The 15,158-nt window shown below is 37.7% G+C and overlaps 1 protein-coding gene across 3 annotated transcripts in view; it reads left to right on the top strand.

The window, feature by feature from the left end:
- Nucleotides 1-15,158, top strand: part of phkb (phosphorylase kinase, beta) — a 264,413-nt gene that overhangs the window by 86,427 nt on the left and 162,828 nt on the right. For all 3 annotated transcript variants that reach the window (XM_073070072.1, XM_073070073.1, XM_073070070.1), the window contains 4 exons: nt 634-729; nt 2,261-2,458; nt 8,336-8,393; nt 14,513-14,590. In XM_073070072.1, coding sequence (XP_072926173.1) covers nt 634-729; nt 2,261-2,458; nt 8,336-8,393; nt 14,513-14,590 — 430 coding nt within the window. The remainder of the gene's footprint in view (nt 1-633; nt 730-2,260; nt 2,459-8,335; nt 8,394-14,512; nt 14,591-15,158) is intronic.

Raw genomic sequence — 15,158 nt, 5'->3', positions numbered from 1 at the left:
ATCTACAGTCCAGATCACTAATATGCTGTTTTGCAGCATAGATCAATTTTTAACCTTTTCTCTGCAATATATCAATCCTAATTTGAAGTTTATAACGTCAAACTTGTGCAATGTTATTCTGTTACTTTGATAAACCAGTACATTTTGAGTTTATTTCATCTAGCAACCTAATAAAATTTAGTTCTGAGAGATATCTATTAAGTCATGCCTTCGATACTGAAGAGGATAGGATTACAAATCACTTCTCAGAACTATTGTGGTTAATACCAGAGATCAGCTATGCTCTTTTAAATGCATTAGAAAGTTATTTTCCCCAATTATTTAAAGATTGTTCTTGCTCCTGCATCATTATCTTATAAAGCTTCGGTTAAAGAAACACCTAAGCAATTATTTGATGTAAAATTCTCATTTTGATCCCGAGTGTTAATGTTTTGATTGTAAATCAGTGTTGTGAAATCAGTAGAAATGCTTTTTTATGTTTAATACAATATATAAATGCAAGTTACTGCAATCATCATTATTTTCAAAATAATTGTGAGAAAGAGATAATTACTGGTTTGTGCATATTGTGTACATACGGTCTATCCATGTGTTTAATAATCATAAAATATATATCCTTTTGACCTTATTTAGGGTTGCTCTTGGTCTGTCATTTTTGTTGATTTTGATGCACACAATCGAAACAGACAAACGCTTTGTTCACTCCTTCCACGGGAATCTAGATCCCATGTAAGTATTTCTGAAGATGATAAGCATTTCATGAAAAGAATTAACTGTTCTGCATAACTCACCTCACTGTTTAAAATCATGCATTGGTTTGGAGGGCTAGAAATTACCTTCTAATTTTTATATTTAAACATATATTGGTCACTGCTAGTACCTGTGGATCAACAGTTTTCAACTGGAGTTAGCATTTTGGCATAATAATAGATCCTTTGAAGAATTTACTTAGTCTAATGCTACATGAGCAAAACCATGTTAAGCCCAACACCAAACTTTTTTGTATAAATTTTGCAAACATTTGCTAATCCTTATTTGCAAAGTTCAACAGTGTCTTTATATAGAGCTTGTCAACAAGAATTTTAATTATATGTAGGTACCCTAAAATCTCTGGGAATATTCAAATGAGTGCTTCAATGTGAATAAAGTATTAGTACCTTGAAATGCCATCTTGCAGTGAAGACTTGAATTAGACCAATTCAAAGACCTAAAATGCTTGAGTTATATTATTTTGAGACTGATGAGAATTATCAAAAATCTTAGTTATTGGGGTTATAAATGTGAATATTTCAATATAATTATTTTCATTCATATATTATGTTCTACTATTTGTAAATTGCATTTATTGTTTGTAGAGGCTGGACCCACAGAAACATGGTTCAAAAACTATAGTTTGTTTTATTCATTTTATAAAGCAATAAGTCCATGGTGAAAATAAAACAGCTTCAGTTCCTTGTTATTTAGCCCTTTTAACGCGAACTGCTGACCATCTTTGTTTCTTAATAGAGGAACAATAAATAGAAACAACAGACTTTATTCATACAACATCTTTCTTTGTTTCTGTGTGACCCTTCAAACACCTTACTGCCATTGAAGTCACTGTGATATTGTGGGAAATGTACTGCTCCTACAAAGCAACACATTTCACAACATCTGCTAGTGTTATTAAACCTGATTCTGGTTCATAGCAAGCTACCATAAGCAGGAAAGTATAGTGTCCTGATTTTCTGTTTTAATGTTGATCCAGATATAAATCTTACCAGATGTGAGAGATACTGCCTGTATTGGTGAGAGGCTGGCAGATTTATTAACTTATTTATCCTTGGTTTATCATCTCATCCAACAGACAGAACTTCTGACAGTGTAGTATTTTCTCAATACTGCGCTGGAACATTGGATTTCTAAGCATAAGGAGTGCAACTTGGATATTGTGACTTGGTGCTAGTGGTAGAGCATAGAGTCTTCTGCTGAGCTTAATCCACAAGTAACCCCCCAAGGCAAAATGCAGTTTAAGGACTAATATAGTATAAGTACACACTTTTCCCAATTTATTGTTGATTTCTATAGGATTAAGTTGTTTGGCCCAGTTTCTATACCTATATAAATATTCTGTAATTTTATACAACCATTTTTCTGTGAATATATATTGAATAAAATATTAAATATCATTTAATAAACTATGAGGAGGTTAAATCAATGAAAACATTTTGTTGTTAATCACAGCAAGAACATTAACTGCATTCTCTAATATTTTCTTCAGAATACTGATGCTGCCCTGCTGCCATGTATAACTTACCCTGCATTTGCAGTGGACGATGATGCCTTGCTTGATCAAACTCTTGAGAAAGTTATTCGCAAACTGAAAGGAAGATATGGATTGAAACGCTTCTCAAGAGATGGATACAGAACTGGATTGGAGGACCATTCACGACGTTATTACAAACCAGCCGAAATCAAGGTAGCTTGGGCAGATTTAAATTTTCATAAATCCACTCTTGCCTTTCTTTTACTCTTTATGTACCTGAAAAAAATTTTTGTATCCCCTTTGATATTATTGGATAGCTTACCTTTGTATTTCAATTTTTTTCTCCGTATGGTTTTTTTTGTAGCCTTCTGTTGGTTTTTAAAAGCTTCCCAGTCCTCTAACTTCCCACTGATTTTTGCTGCATTATATGCTCTCTCTTTTCTATTTATGCTGTCTTTGACTTCCCATATCAGCCATGATGTGTAATCTTCCATTTAGAATACTTCTTCATTTTTGCAATGTATCTATCCAGTGCCTTCTAAACTGCCCCCAGAAACTCCAGCCATTTCTGTTCTGCTATCATCCCTGATAATGTTCCGTTCCAATCATCTTTGTCCAACTGCTCTCTCATGCCCGTGTAATGTCCTTCACTCTATTGTAATACTGATACATCTGACTTTAGCTTCTCTCTCAAGCTACAGGGAAAGTTCCTTTACCTTAAGCTCCCTAATCAAATCTGGTTCATTACACAACACCCACTCTATAATTGCCTTTCCCTAGTGTGCTCAATCAGATGCTTTAAAAAGCCAACTCTTAAGCATTCTACAAATTCCCTCTCTTGGGATCCAGCACCAACCTGATTTTCCCAGTCTACTTGCAGATTGAAATCCCCTACGATTATCATAACACTACCGTTTTTACATGCCTTTTCTATCTCACATTTAATTGGTATCCCACATGCTGGCTACTGTTCAGAGGCCTGTCTATAGCTCAGGGTCTTTTACCTTTGCAGTTTTTTAACTCAGCTTGCAAGGATTCTACATCTTCTGATCCTATTTCACCTCTTTCTAAGAATTTGATTTCATTTCCTGCCAACAAAATCCCCTTGACCCCTGCCTACCTGCCTGTCCTTTCAATGCAATATTGAATGTTAAGCTCCCAACTGTGATCTACTTTCAGCTACAACTCAGTGATGCTCACAGTACCTGCCAATCTCTAGCTGCACTACAAGATCATCTATCTTACTCCATAAATTGTGTGCATTCAAATATAACACCTCCAGTCCTATTTCCTTCATCAATTTTGGTTTTGCCCCCATATTACACTTGAACTCGTCCCACTGACTGCAGTTTTGCCCTGTCATCTGCCTGTCGCTCCTCACAGTTTCAATACACATTGCATTGACTTGTATACCAACTGCCCAGTCTGCTCTGTCACTCCGGTTCCCAACCCCTTGCATATTACTTTAAATCCCTAGCCAACAACTCTAGCAAACTTGCAGCAAGGATATTAAGAAGTTCTTTTTCAGAAAATTACACTATAAAATACTGTATAGAGGTGACTTGGGATATGCCACTTGGTAAGTATAGTATAATTGAGGAACAGGTGACTATATTTGCAATTCTGGATTTTTTTTTCACTGCAACGATATTTCTTCTTGATGAAGTGGTTATAATTGATTGCAACAATTAATTAGCCACTGCACTATCAATATTATCAGAAAACCAGCAAAATGAAAAAAACAGTCCAATTATTCTTATGTTCCTGGGATTGATTTATTTATATTTTAACAATATTATGCCACAGCATAAATTAGACTAGAAGGTCTCTCCTGGGGCAATTTACTTCAAGCTAAAATTTGGCTAAATCAGAGAAAAGAAAGGATACCTTTAAATATAGTGGCTTGGCATACGTTCGCTGCTGGTGCCATTAATTCTATATAAACAATGCAAGTTGAGAACAGAAGCAAAGTTGGTTAACTTCACATTTATTACAAACTTTGGGTGAGAGAGGCTACTGGAATACATTGGGAAGGTAGGCTGATCAGTATTTCCAGTTCACTTTTTGCCAGACTGCAATTTCATTTGTCACTTCTGATGTGACCTATCCTTATGCCTCTAAGTAACTTCAGCTATGTTGTACCAGAAATAATTTTATTTGGTACGTTAGTGTGGATAGTGATCCCTTAGTGACTGCTTACATAGTATTATCATCACACCTTAAGAGTAATCACTGTGTATGTTTCATTCCAATGTTAAGGTAGACCCGCCAAAATTGGTGGTACAGTAACGCACAAATGGATAAATGTTACCAGAATGTTTTCAGCATCAGTTGTAGACCCCATGACATCTCCTGGCTTCAAGTCAAATGTGAATAAGGAAGCTACCTTCAAAATTAAAGTGCAAATTGGCAAAGCAATGATATAGGGCTAGATGAATTTGAACAATAGATACAAGCAATTGGACTTGCTGAGTGATCACACAATTAATGGATCAGATCAAAGTTCAGCGTATCTGCCGCATCTATTTATAAGTGGACAACTGCATGTGTACGGGAAGAGGACTTCCAGAATATCCTGTTATCCACGATGTCAAGGCCTTCCACATTGTTACTAAAGAGGAGGCTAAAACATTTGTAACCCTGTGTATCCAAAAGTGCTGAGTTCATGATCCATCTTGCCTACCTTCTGAGATCCTCACTGTTGCAGGAGTCAGTCTTCAACCAATTAAATTCACTCCATGTGATATCAAGAAATACCTGAGAGGACTGGATAGAATATGGCCTTGTGACTAAATCATTTCCCAGTTGCACTGCTGAAGTCTTATAGTCCAGAACTAACTACTCTACATCTCTAGCCAACTTACTGCAATGCAATTACAACAATTCACTCAAATGTTTGGAAAGTCACCTTGGTATGTTCATACATAAAAAGGCATTATCCTATCCAGCTAACTACTGCCTAGTCAATCTAATGGGAGATCTCATCACAGTCATAATGTACTCTTTAATAATCTCTCTAACAACCAAAGAGCTGAATTCTAGATGTGAGGTGAAATTGATTGTTCTTGACATCAGAGTAGCATTTGACCAAGTCAAGTTTATTGTCATTTAACTGTATACATGTATATAATGTATATAGACACAAGACAACGTTTCTCCAAACCAGGGTCCAAAACACAGTGGTACACATAACACACAATAACTTATGAAGGTAAGGATAAAATCTACAGATCAGATGAATCATGCATAAATAACAAACTAAAGTACATAAACATGAAGTATGGTACTGGAACAGATTAACCAGTGACACTTTGCATATAATGAGGCAAGGAATTCAGAAGCCTGATGGCCTGGGGGAAGAAACTGTTTCTCATCCAGACTGTTCTTGTTTTAATGCTTCGGAGTCTCCTGCCTGATGGTAGAAAGTCAAAGAGGTTGTTGGATGGATGGGTAGGATATTTAATAATACTCAGGGCCCTGCGTATGCAGTGCTCCTGATATTTGTCCCCGGTAAATGGTAGGGAAACCCCTATGATCCTCTCAGCTGTTCTCACAGTCCTTTGTAGGGACTTCTGGTCCAATGCTCGACTGCTCCCATACCAGATGGAGATGCAACTTGTCAGGATGCTCTCAATGGTGCTCTTGTGAAACGCAGTTAAGATGGTGGGGAGAGGAGCCTTGCTTGCCTCAATCTTCTTAGGAAGTGGAGGCACTGCTGTGCCTTCTTGTTCAGGGAGGTGATATTAAGGGACCAGGTGAAGTCAACTGTGATGTGAACTCTCAGGAACCTAGTGCACTTAACTCTCTCTGGTGAAGCCATGTATTCACATAGGGGTTTGTTCGTCTGCATCTTCCTGAAGGCACAATGATTTCTTTTGTCTTCTCTTCGTTCGGGCTTAGGTTGTTCTTCTCACACTAACCCAACAGCCACTCCACTTCCTCTCTCCACTCCATCTTGTCATTGTTCTTGATGACCACTGTTGTATCATCCACAAACTTGATGACATAGTTTGAGCTGGATCCTGTGACACGGTCATGCGTCAGCAGTGAGCTGAGCACACAGCCTTGAGGAGCACCAGTGCTCGGTATAATGGGACAAGAGGCATTACTTCCCATGGACTGGCTAGCCTTTCTGTTAAGAAGTCCAGTATTCAATTGCAGAGGAAGGTGTTGAGACCCAGCAAGGACAGTTTCCCACTAGTTTCTGGGGAATGATGGTGCTGAATGCCGAACTGAAGTCTATAAACCTGGCATATGAGACCCCATTTTCCAGTTGGGACAGGACAGAATGGAGGGCGGAGACTATTGCATCGTCAGGGAATCGATTTGAGTGATAAGCGAACTGGAAAGGGTCCAATATAGCCAGGAGAAAGGCTTTAATGTTCTCCATGACCAACAGCTCAAAGCATTTCATAATGGTTGACGTTAATGCCACCAGATGAAAGTCACTCAGGCAGGTTACTGTTGCCTCCTTTGGCACTGGAATGATGGTTGCTGCCTTGAAAACCCATTAAACCTTTCGGCAGGATTGGAGAGAAAATGTATTATGTAAACAAAAAGTTTCTCTTGTTCATTCTTTTTCTGGTGTTCGCACAACTGATGGTCTTATTTTAAGAACTCTTTATATTGTTATTTCATACTCGTTATTTATTACTATTTATATTTGCATTTGCACAGTTTGTTGTTCATTGATCCTGTTTACATTTACTGTTCTGTAGATTAGCTAAGAATGCCTGCAGGTAAAAGAATCTGAGGGTTGTGTGTGGTGGCATAGATGTACTCTGATAATAACTTTTACTTTGTTTTAACAGCAACAGCCATACATACCGTAGACTATTGCCAACAGGAATGTGATAAGCAATAAACATAAGGACACGTCACCCACTGCATCTTCACCCCAAAGTGCATACCATCCTGACTTGGAAATATATTGCAGTTCCTTCATTGTCACTGATTTAAGTCCCAGAACTCTTGCCTTACAGTGTTGTGGAATACATCCTGTGGAAGAACTCTGTTTAAAATATGGCCAATCACAATTTGCACAAGGGAAATTAAAGTTGGATTAGAGTTGGACAATATATGTTTACTTGTCAGTGGTGTCTAGATCTCTTTCCCACCCACTAAATAGTTGTTCACTTAACTGCATGTACAACATCCCACTGTCCTGAGCTGCCTAGTGTATCGTGTGAGTGACCACCTGATGCTCAATTAGGCCAGCTGTCCATGGTCACTACACCATGTTTTCCCTGGCCTTCAATAATCTCTCATGAATGCATATAGTATGTCCAGTGGTTTCCCTTTTCCAATCCCACACTCTGACCTCATTGGGCAAATCATTCACCCCTTCATCCTTGGGTTCTCCTGATGATTCGTAATGGAAGCCAAAACCTTGACTGTTGTCCAAGTCGCCAAGACAATATTGGAGCTCTTAAGTGCCTCTGATATATGAAGGTTGAGATGTTCTTTCTAATGGTGGTATTCAAAAATACAGGTCTTGGTTTCAACATAAGGAAACATAATTCAGATGGAGATTTGAAAAGAAATTCTTCACTCGGTGGTTCATGACTCTTTAGAAATCTGTTTTCCAGCAAGCTGTAGATATGGAGTAATTGAAAATTTAGTCAAGTTGGAAATTGAGAGATATTTAATCTATAAGAGAGTGAATGGGTCTGAGGTGAGTGCAGGAAAGCGATATAAACAACAGGTTTGGAACAAAGACTTCAAGTACCAAGTTCTTAGTGAATAATAGAGCAGACCATTGGCCCCCTCCTTCTCATGTTACTCATGTCTTTAGTAAACAGAGTCATCATACAGTTGTTACTTATACTGGTGTTTCCTATTGCTGGTTGCAAGATGCCAAAAGGTTTGTATGTTGTTACATTGAAAAAGCTTTTATTGAACTCTCCATGTTTTTTTATTAAAAACTTCATAAATCTTTATTGCTCAAAATTATGTCAAATTTGAATTTCAAATTCTAATTGCTTCTTTAAGAATAGAATCTCTTTTACTCAACTTGCTGTTGCATTTTCTATAATTCTTATTTGCTTAATTAACTATTATAAATAATTTTATTAAATGTTTCTTTTCCAGCTGTTTGATGGCATTGAATGTGAATTTCCTCTGTTTTACATTTATTTAGCAATTGATGGTAAGTAAAATATACAAATTGCTTGATTTGAAAAGTAATTATATTTTAGATATATTGATTAGCATTACTTCTGGGTTCATTTTGAATTGGAGGCAAATATTTACATCAGATTACCTGGCTAGTTTTCAAAGTCACTGAGTTTAGTTTATTACTCAGTGATAGAATTATTCTCATGGTGCGTGACATTTATCCTCTCAGAAATCAATTTATTCAAAGTGGATTGAAAGGCAGGATGAGAATAAAGAGAAAGTGCTGATAACTGGAAGGCACAGATATACCATGATTAACCAAAAAGAAACCCAATTAAATTGAAAAAGAGTGTTACTACGCTGTACCAGGTGAGCATATAGAATACATCACCTCATATGATAGTAGATAAGTATTTAATATTAACTTTCAAAAGTAAGATTAACGGAATCACTCTTCAAAAAAAAATCAGCACATTAACTACTAGGGTATCATTCTGAAGTGTAATATTCTATTATCCTCAGGTTCACTGAATTTAATTGGTTGCACTGCAATCACCTTGAAAGGAGAGTGAATTTCTGTTATTAAATTACCTGACAGGTTCCATTACATCAGGATGGTGTTTACTTTCTTCTCTGTGCTGGAAGGGGCACCTCACTTCTTAGCTTACTGCTAATGAAACATCATGCACCTCATATTTTTGTGGGAAAAGAAGAATTCCTTAAAATTTCTCTTTTTAAAATAAACTTGTACATACCTTCCATTATGTATTACAATATACAGTAGCATGCAAAAGTTTGGGCACCCCTGGTCAAAATTTCTGTTACTGTGAATAGTTAAGTGAGTAGAAGATGAATTGATCTCCAAAAGTCATAAAGTTAAAGATGAAACATTCTTTTCAACATTCCAAGCAAGATCAGTGTATTATTTTTGTTTTGTACAATTTTAGAATGAAATAAAGGAAAGGAGCACCATGCAAAAGTTTGGGCACCCCAAGAGATTTGAGCTCTCAGATAACTTTTACCAAGGTCTCAGACCTTAATTAGCTTGTTAGGGCTATGGCTTGTTCACAGTCATCATTAGGAAAAGCAAGCTGATGCAAATTTCAAAGCTTTATAAATACCCTGACTCCTCAAACCTTGTCCCAACAATTAGCAGCCATGGGCTCCTCTAAGCAGCTGCCTAGCACTCTGAAAATTAAAATAAATGATGCCCGCAAAGCAGGAGAAGGCTATAAGAAGATAGCAAAGCATTTTCAGATAGCCGTTTCCTCAGTTCGTAATGTAATTAAGTAATGGCAGTTAACAGGAATGTTGGAGGTCAAGTTGAGGTCTGGAAGACCAAGAAAACTTTCTGAGAGAAGTGCTCGTAGGATTGCTAGAAAGGCAAATCAAAACCCCCGTTTGACTGCAAAAGACCTTCAGGAAGATTTAGCAGACTCTGAAGTGGTGGTGCACTGTTCTACTGTGCAGCGACACTTGCACAAATATGGCCTTCATGGAAGAGTCATCAGAAAAAAACCTTTCCCGCATCCTCACCACAAAATTCAGAGTCAGAAGTTTGCAAAGGAACATCTAAGCAAGCCAGGTGTATTTTGGAAATAAGTCCTGTGGACTGATGAAATTAAAGTAGAACTTCTTGGCCGCAATGAGCAAAGGTACGTTCGGAGAAAAAAGGGTGCAGAATTTCATGAAAAGAACACCTCTTCAACTGTTAAACACGGGGGTAGATCAATCATGCTTTGGGCTTGTGTTGTAGCCAGTGGCACGGGGAACATTTCACTGGTAAAGAGAAGAATGAATTCAATTAAATACCAGCAAATTCTGGAAGCAAACATCACACCGTCTGTAAAAAAGCTGAAGATGAAAACAGGATGGCTTCTACAACAGGATAATGATCCTAAACACACCTCAAAATCCACAATAGACTACCTCAAGAGGCGCAAGCTGAAGAAGTTGCCATGGCCCTCACAGTCCCCTGACTAAACGTCATTGAAAATCTGTGGATAGACCTCAAAAGAGCAGTGCATGCAAGATGGCCCAAGAATCTCACAGAACTAGAAGCCTTTTGCAAGGAAGAATGGGTGAAAATCCCCCGAACAAGAATTGAAAGACTCTTATCTGGCTACAGAAAGTGTTTACAAGCTGTGATACTTGCCAAATGGGGTGTTAGTAAGTATTGACCATGTAGGGTGCCCAAACTTTTGCTTCGGGCCCTTTTCCCTTATTGTTATTTTGAAACTGTGAAAAATGGAAATAAAAAAGTTAATCTTTCTTAAAATATTAAGGAAATCTGTCATCTTTAACTTTATGCCTTTTGGAAATCAGGTCATCTTTTACTTGCTTAGCCATTCACAGTAACAGAAATTTTGACCGGGGTGCCCAAACTTTTGCATGCCACTGTAGGTATTTGGTTATTAAGGTATTTAAGCTACTGCAGTTTGTGGTGTTAGTAAATCAGTGGCATAACTTTGGACTGATTGTGAATTCAGATTTAATCTTGAAAGTTTATAGACTCACAACAATTAAATAACCAAAACACCCCCCTGATTTATTAATATCTGCAACTCATCTGGTTTAGACAAAATTAAGTGCAACCCCATTACCTGATGTTGATTCTTTATCCTTAATGATCCAAAAATTAGTTAGTGAAATAGAGTGGAAAACTTTGAAAGCAGTGAAAAGCTTGCCTTGCCTGCTGTTCATGCAGATCAAATCATTACACAGTGCATTGAGGTAGAACAAGGTAAAACATTAACAGTTTAAAGTAAAGTGTAACAGTTTATTAGTGTATTGCTCAAAGCACTTTCGCAGGAACAAGCAGTGGATTCAATCTGAAGAGAGGTGATTTGTAAATATTATTATAGAGAGAGAGATGTTTTACTGATGGTTCTGCTATGATAAAAACCTGATGTAAGAATGTACACTTCCTGGTTCAGTTGCAGCATGGAATCAGCACTGAGTTGGTGTGGAGTAGGTGTGGGTCAGGCTGTGGTAAACGGTGCTGCTACTTAGCACCAAGATTTACTTATTTAGGAATGCAGCATGGAACAGGTCCTACAGGCCCAATGAGCCGCACTGCTCAGCAACCTGTCTACTTAACCTTAGCCTAACCATAGTACAATTTACAGCGACCAATTAGCCTACTAGTTGGTACATCTTTGGGCTCTGGGAGGAAACCCGAGCACCCAGAGGAAACCCACACGGTCACAGGAGGGACATACAAACTCCTTACAGTTTGTGTCAGAATTGAATTTGAAACTCCACTCCGAGCTTTAATAGCGTTGCGCTAGCCACTTTAGCACCAAAGATGTGGGGCTTGGAGCTGCGTCTTGGCCAGCACAGCAAGTGTGGATCATTGCTGGAGACTGGCGGTGGCTGCTCCATGAGCTGACTGACTGCATGATCCTCTAGTCTCTTTCATCACCTACTGTTCTACCTGCCCCCCTCAGCACCTCATTCCCTACCTTTTCTTTGGATACACGTCTCTCCCTGTCCTGTTGAGTCTGTTAACATAGAGAAATGCCTGGGCTGCAACTGGGGAAAAAAACAAACAAACTATAAAGTAATACTTGGGGAAAAAAGAAATAATTTTAGGTAATCATTAGTTTGTGGCAACTAATATGTATCAGGAAGAGGATGCCACCTAGGTTATAATGGAAGGTTACACTTGGACCCCACTTAGTCCTTTCCCACAGAATGCTGCTCCATTAATCCTCCAGTCTAAGCATTCATAGGTATGTAATCTTGTACTCTGTCTGCTGGTTGCCATGTCAACATCTTGGTACTAACACCATTCCTTTTTATTGCCGCCTGTTACTCGGACAAGAACCTGGTACAAAGCCAACAACAAATTGCCCCGCAGCTCAGTGTGGCAAGACTGCCTTTGAGGGCTGCTGTTTGATGGGCTCTGACATGATACTCAGGGCTGCAGTACCGTCAGTGCAGTGATCCAGAGTCATTACTGGGGACTGGTGGCATCTGTTCCGTATGTTAACAGCCTGCCAGGATCCTACAGTTTCTCTCATCACCACTTGTTACCTGCACTTCTTTTGTAGCTTTCCGACTCAGAAATGAACAAGGTGCTGTTTTGAGCTAGCGGGCTAAATTTTCATAGCTGAGTACTCTGATTTCCCACATACCTGGGCATTTTGGATATGAAAGTTTCATTGAAATGATAAGATGGTGGAAATGAACTTGTACTGCACAAGAAACAGAGTTGGCAAGTATCCTTAGGAATTTTAATTTTTGTCTGTATAGACCATGTTAGAGATGTTAACCATGTTAACCATTTTACAGTTAAGTACCCCTTATCCGAAATTTAAAAATCCAGAAACCTCCGAAACCTGAAATTTATTTTGAGGACTCACTTGATGTCACAATGGAAAATTTCACAAGGCACTGGGAAGGTTCCCAGGTGATGTGCAGATCTCTTCAGACCACAGACAATTCTGAGAAGTGATCTCACATATGTAATGAACATAAGTTAATGAAAAATAGAAAAACATTGCATAAAGGAAGAAATAAAAATCTCGACCGTCTGTTCAAAGTGAGGATTCGTCAGCATCAGAGGGAACATATGCCGCTTACTGGTGTGTTGATCATAAAACAAGCAAATATCCATCATGACAAACTGACAATTGAAGGTAATTGAATATTCATTAGGCTGGTGACAGATATTTAAATAAAGGCACAGCATTAAATTTTTAAAGATTTGTGGTGTTAAAGCATCTGCTGATCACGAAGCAGCAGAGGAATTCATTGATGTGTTTGCCAAGATCGGCGCCGATGAAAATCGAACACGCTCAATGACTGCATCAGTACTTCTGTGTGATGAGCTATTGTAAGACAAAGACCACTTACTGGTAGCACATAAGTTCAGTAGGAAATTATGGCGATCCCAAGCTATCTCATTATGTATTCCAAAATCTGAAACACTTCCAGCCCCAGGCATTTTGGATAAGGGGTACTCAACATTTTTACAGTGTTTTGCCCAAAACCTGCAGAACAGGCAAGCCATGACATTAGTTATTATTGAACACTGATTTGACACCAATCTTGTCATTTTGGAACTCAGCTAATTCCCTCTATTAATTTTGCATGGTTAAACATTGCAAAAAGCACACTTGACCACCTAAAACTGTTTAAAGGGGTAATTATAAAAATAGAATATGGTATAAACCCTTTAGCAGTTCTCGATGCACCTGTGAAGAGAGAAACATTTAATATTTTATGGTTTTCTTCCCTAAAAGTTACCACATGTAAAACCCTGGCATCATGCAATACAATTTCTATCCTCATTGAGTCTTTATTGCTCTGTGTGACATTTCTATGAATTTTCTCTGGCACAATGATGAAATTTTATTCTATCATAAAATTACTAAAATTTGAATAATCTCACTGTGCTTCTTGGTAAGTAATAGGGACTTGGTATCTTTCCACATTATCTGTACTATGGTGAACTATATTTAACAGATGTAGTTGCCACAACTAATGTTTATATTTATGAATGTATAAAATTTCTATAAATAATGCAGTCTGCAATATATTGTGATATTATAAATTATAAATTGAAAATGGCTTAGAAATTGGACCAAGCAGTTTCTGCTGTATTCACTTAATGCCAATGTTATTTCCAAAGTCATCAATACATTGCCAGTATAAATTAGATCAAATTACTGCTACTAATGATCCTTGTTATTATTTCATATTTCAACAAGGAGCAAAAAAGCATGATTTAAAATATATTCCTTGTGATTCCATTTGTGCATGTGGAAGATTATTATAATATTTATTATTATAATATCTAATGCTGGCAGGTCTTGGTACAGAATAATGTAAGCTGATAGTGCAGTTCATTTATTACTTGATATATGAAGACAATGGTGCAACTATTTGCAGGGACCTGTTTCTCTGAGGCACTTTCAGCACACTCAGTGCTTAGGTGGATCTTGGTCCATTACCCGCCTTCATGTCCCACTCTCCCTCCCCTTCTAATGTTTGAATTCAGTGTTTAACTGATGCACTCACCACATTAATGATTTCTTAAAATTTTAGTCCACTAAAATTTAAGAGTAAATTCAACTTTGAGGCAAGTAGGAGATTTTTGAAAAATATTTTTTAAAATGTAATAATGGCTTGGGGCTTTTTTAGGTGTGTTTAGAGGAAAACCTGATGAAGTGAAAAAATACATGAAACTCCTTGAGCCATTGGTGCATCAATCATATGAAGGTAAGGGAAATTCTCACGATTATACTGAAGCAAGATACAGATCTTTGTTTTAGACCTGTAATTTTCAGACATACTTGTTGTGGCAATTTTGCAAAATTTTGAGCCAATATATTTGTTGCATTACTTTATAAGTAGGTCATTGGTTATATTTATAATCCATAATTTGAGAGTTCATTCAAAATGTCATTTTGTGTACTGCAGGATCTCTTTACAATGCAAAAACAGCTCATTTACAAGTCCAACCTGAAGCTGAGCTTTCATCCTTGCAGCTTCAGCTTCAACAAGTTGGGCAACTGATTTATAAATGGAATATGAACATTGTGTGGTGGAGTGGGGAGCTCATATTAAAAATATGAGCCTAAAACCAATCAGCACAATTTGGAGTTCAGTAGAAATGTGATCACCTAATAACGGAAGTCTGATTTTGTTCAATAGAGCCTGCAAAGCCAAATGGGGTTGGCAAAGTCCACACTTTCCTTTTCGGGTCTTCTATATATCTAACCCACCAGCACATAAATATCCCTTAGCTTCTGCAGTGGTATACAACATGTGTTTGGACATAATTTCT

Source organism: Hemitrygon akajei, chromosome 17 (genome assembly GCF_048418815.1).
Source record: "Hemitrygon akajei chromosome 17, sHemAka1.3, whole genome shotgun sequence".
Classification (NCBI taxonomy): Eukaryota; Metazoa; Chordata; class Chondrichthyes; order Myliobatiformes; family Dasyatidae; genus Hemitrygon; species Hemitrygon akajei.
Note: the sequence above shows the minus strand (reverse complement) of the source record. Positions and strands in the feature narration are given on the sequence as shown.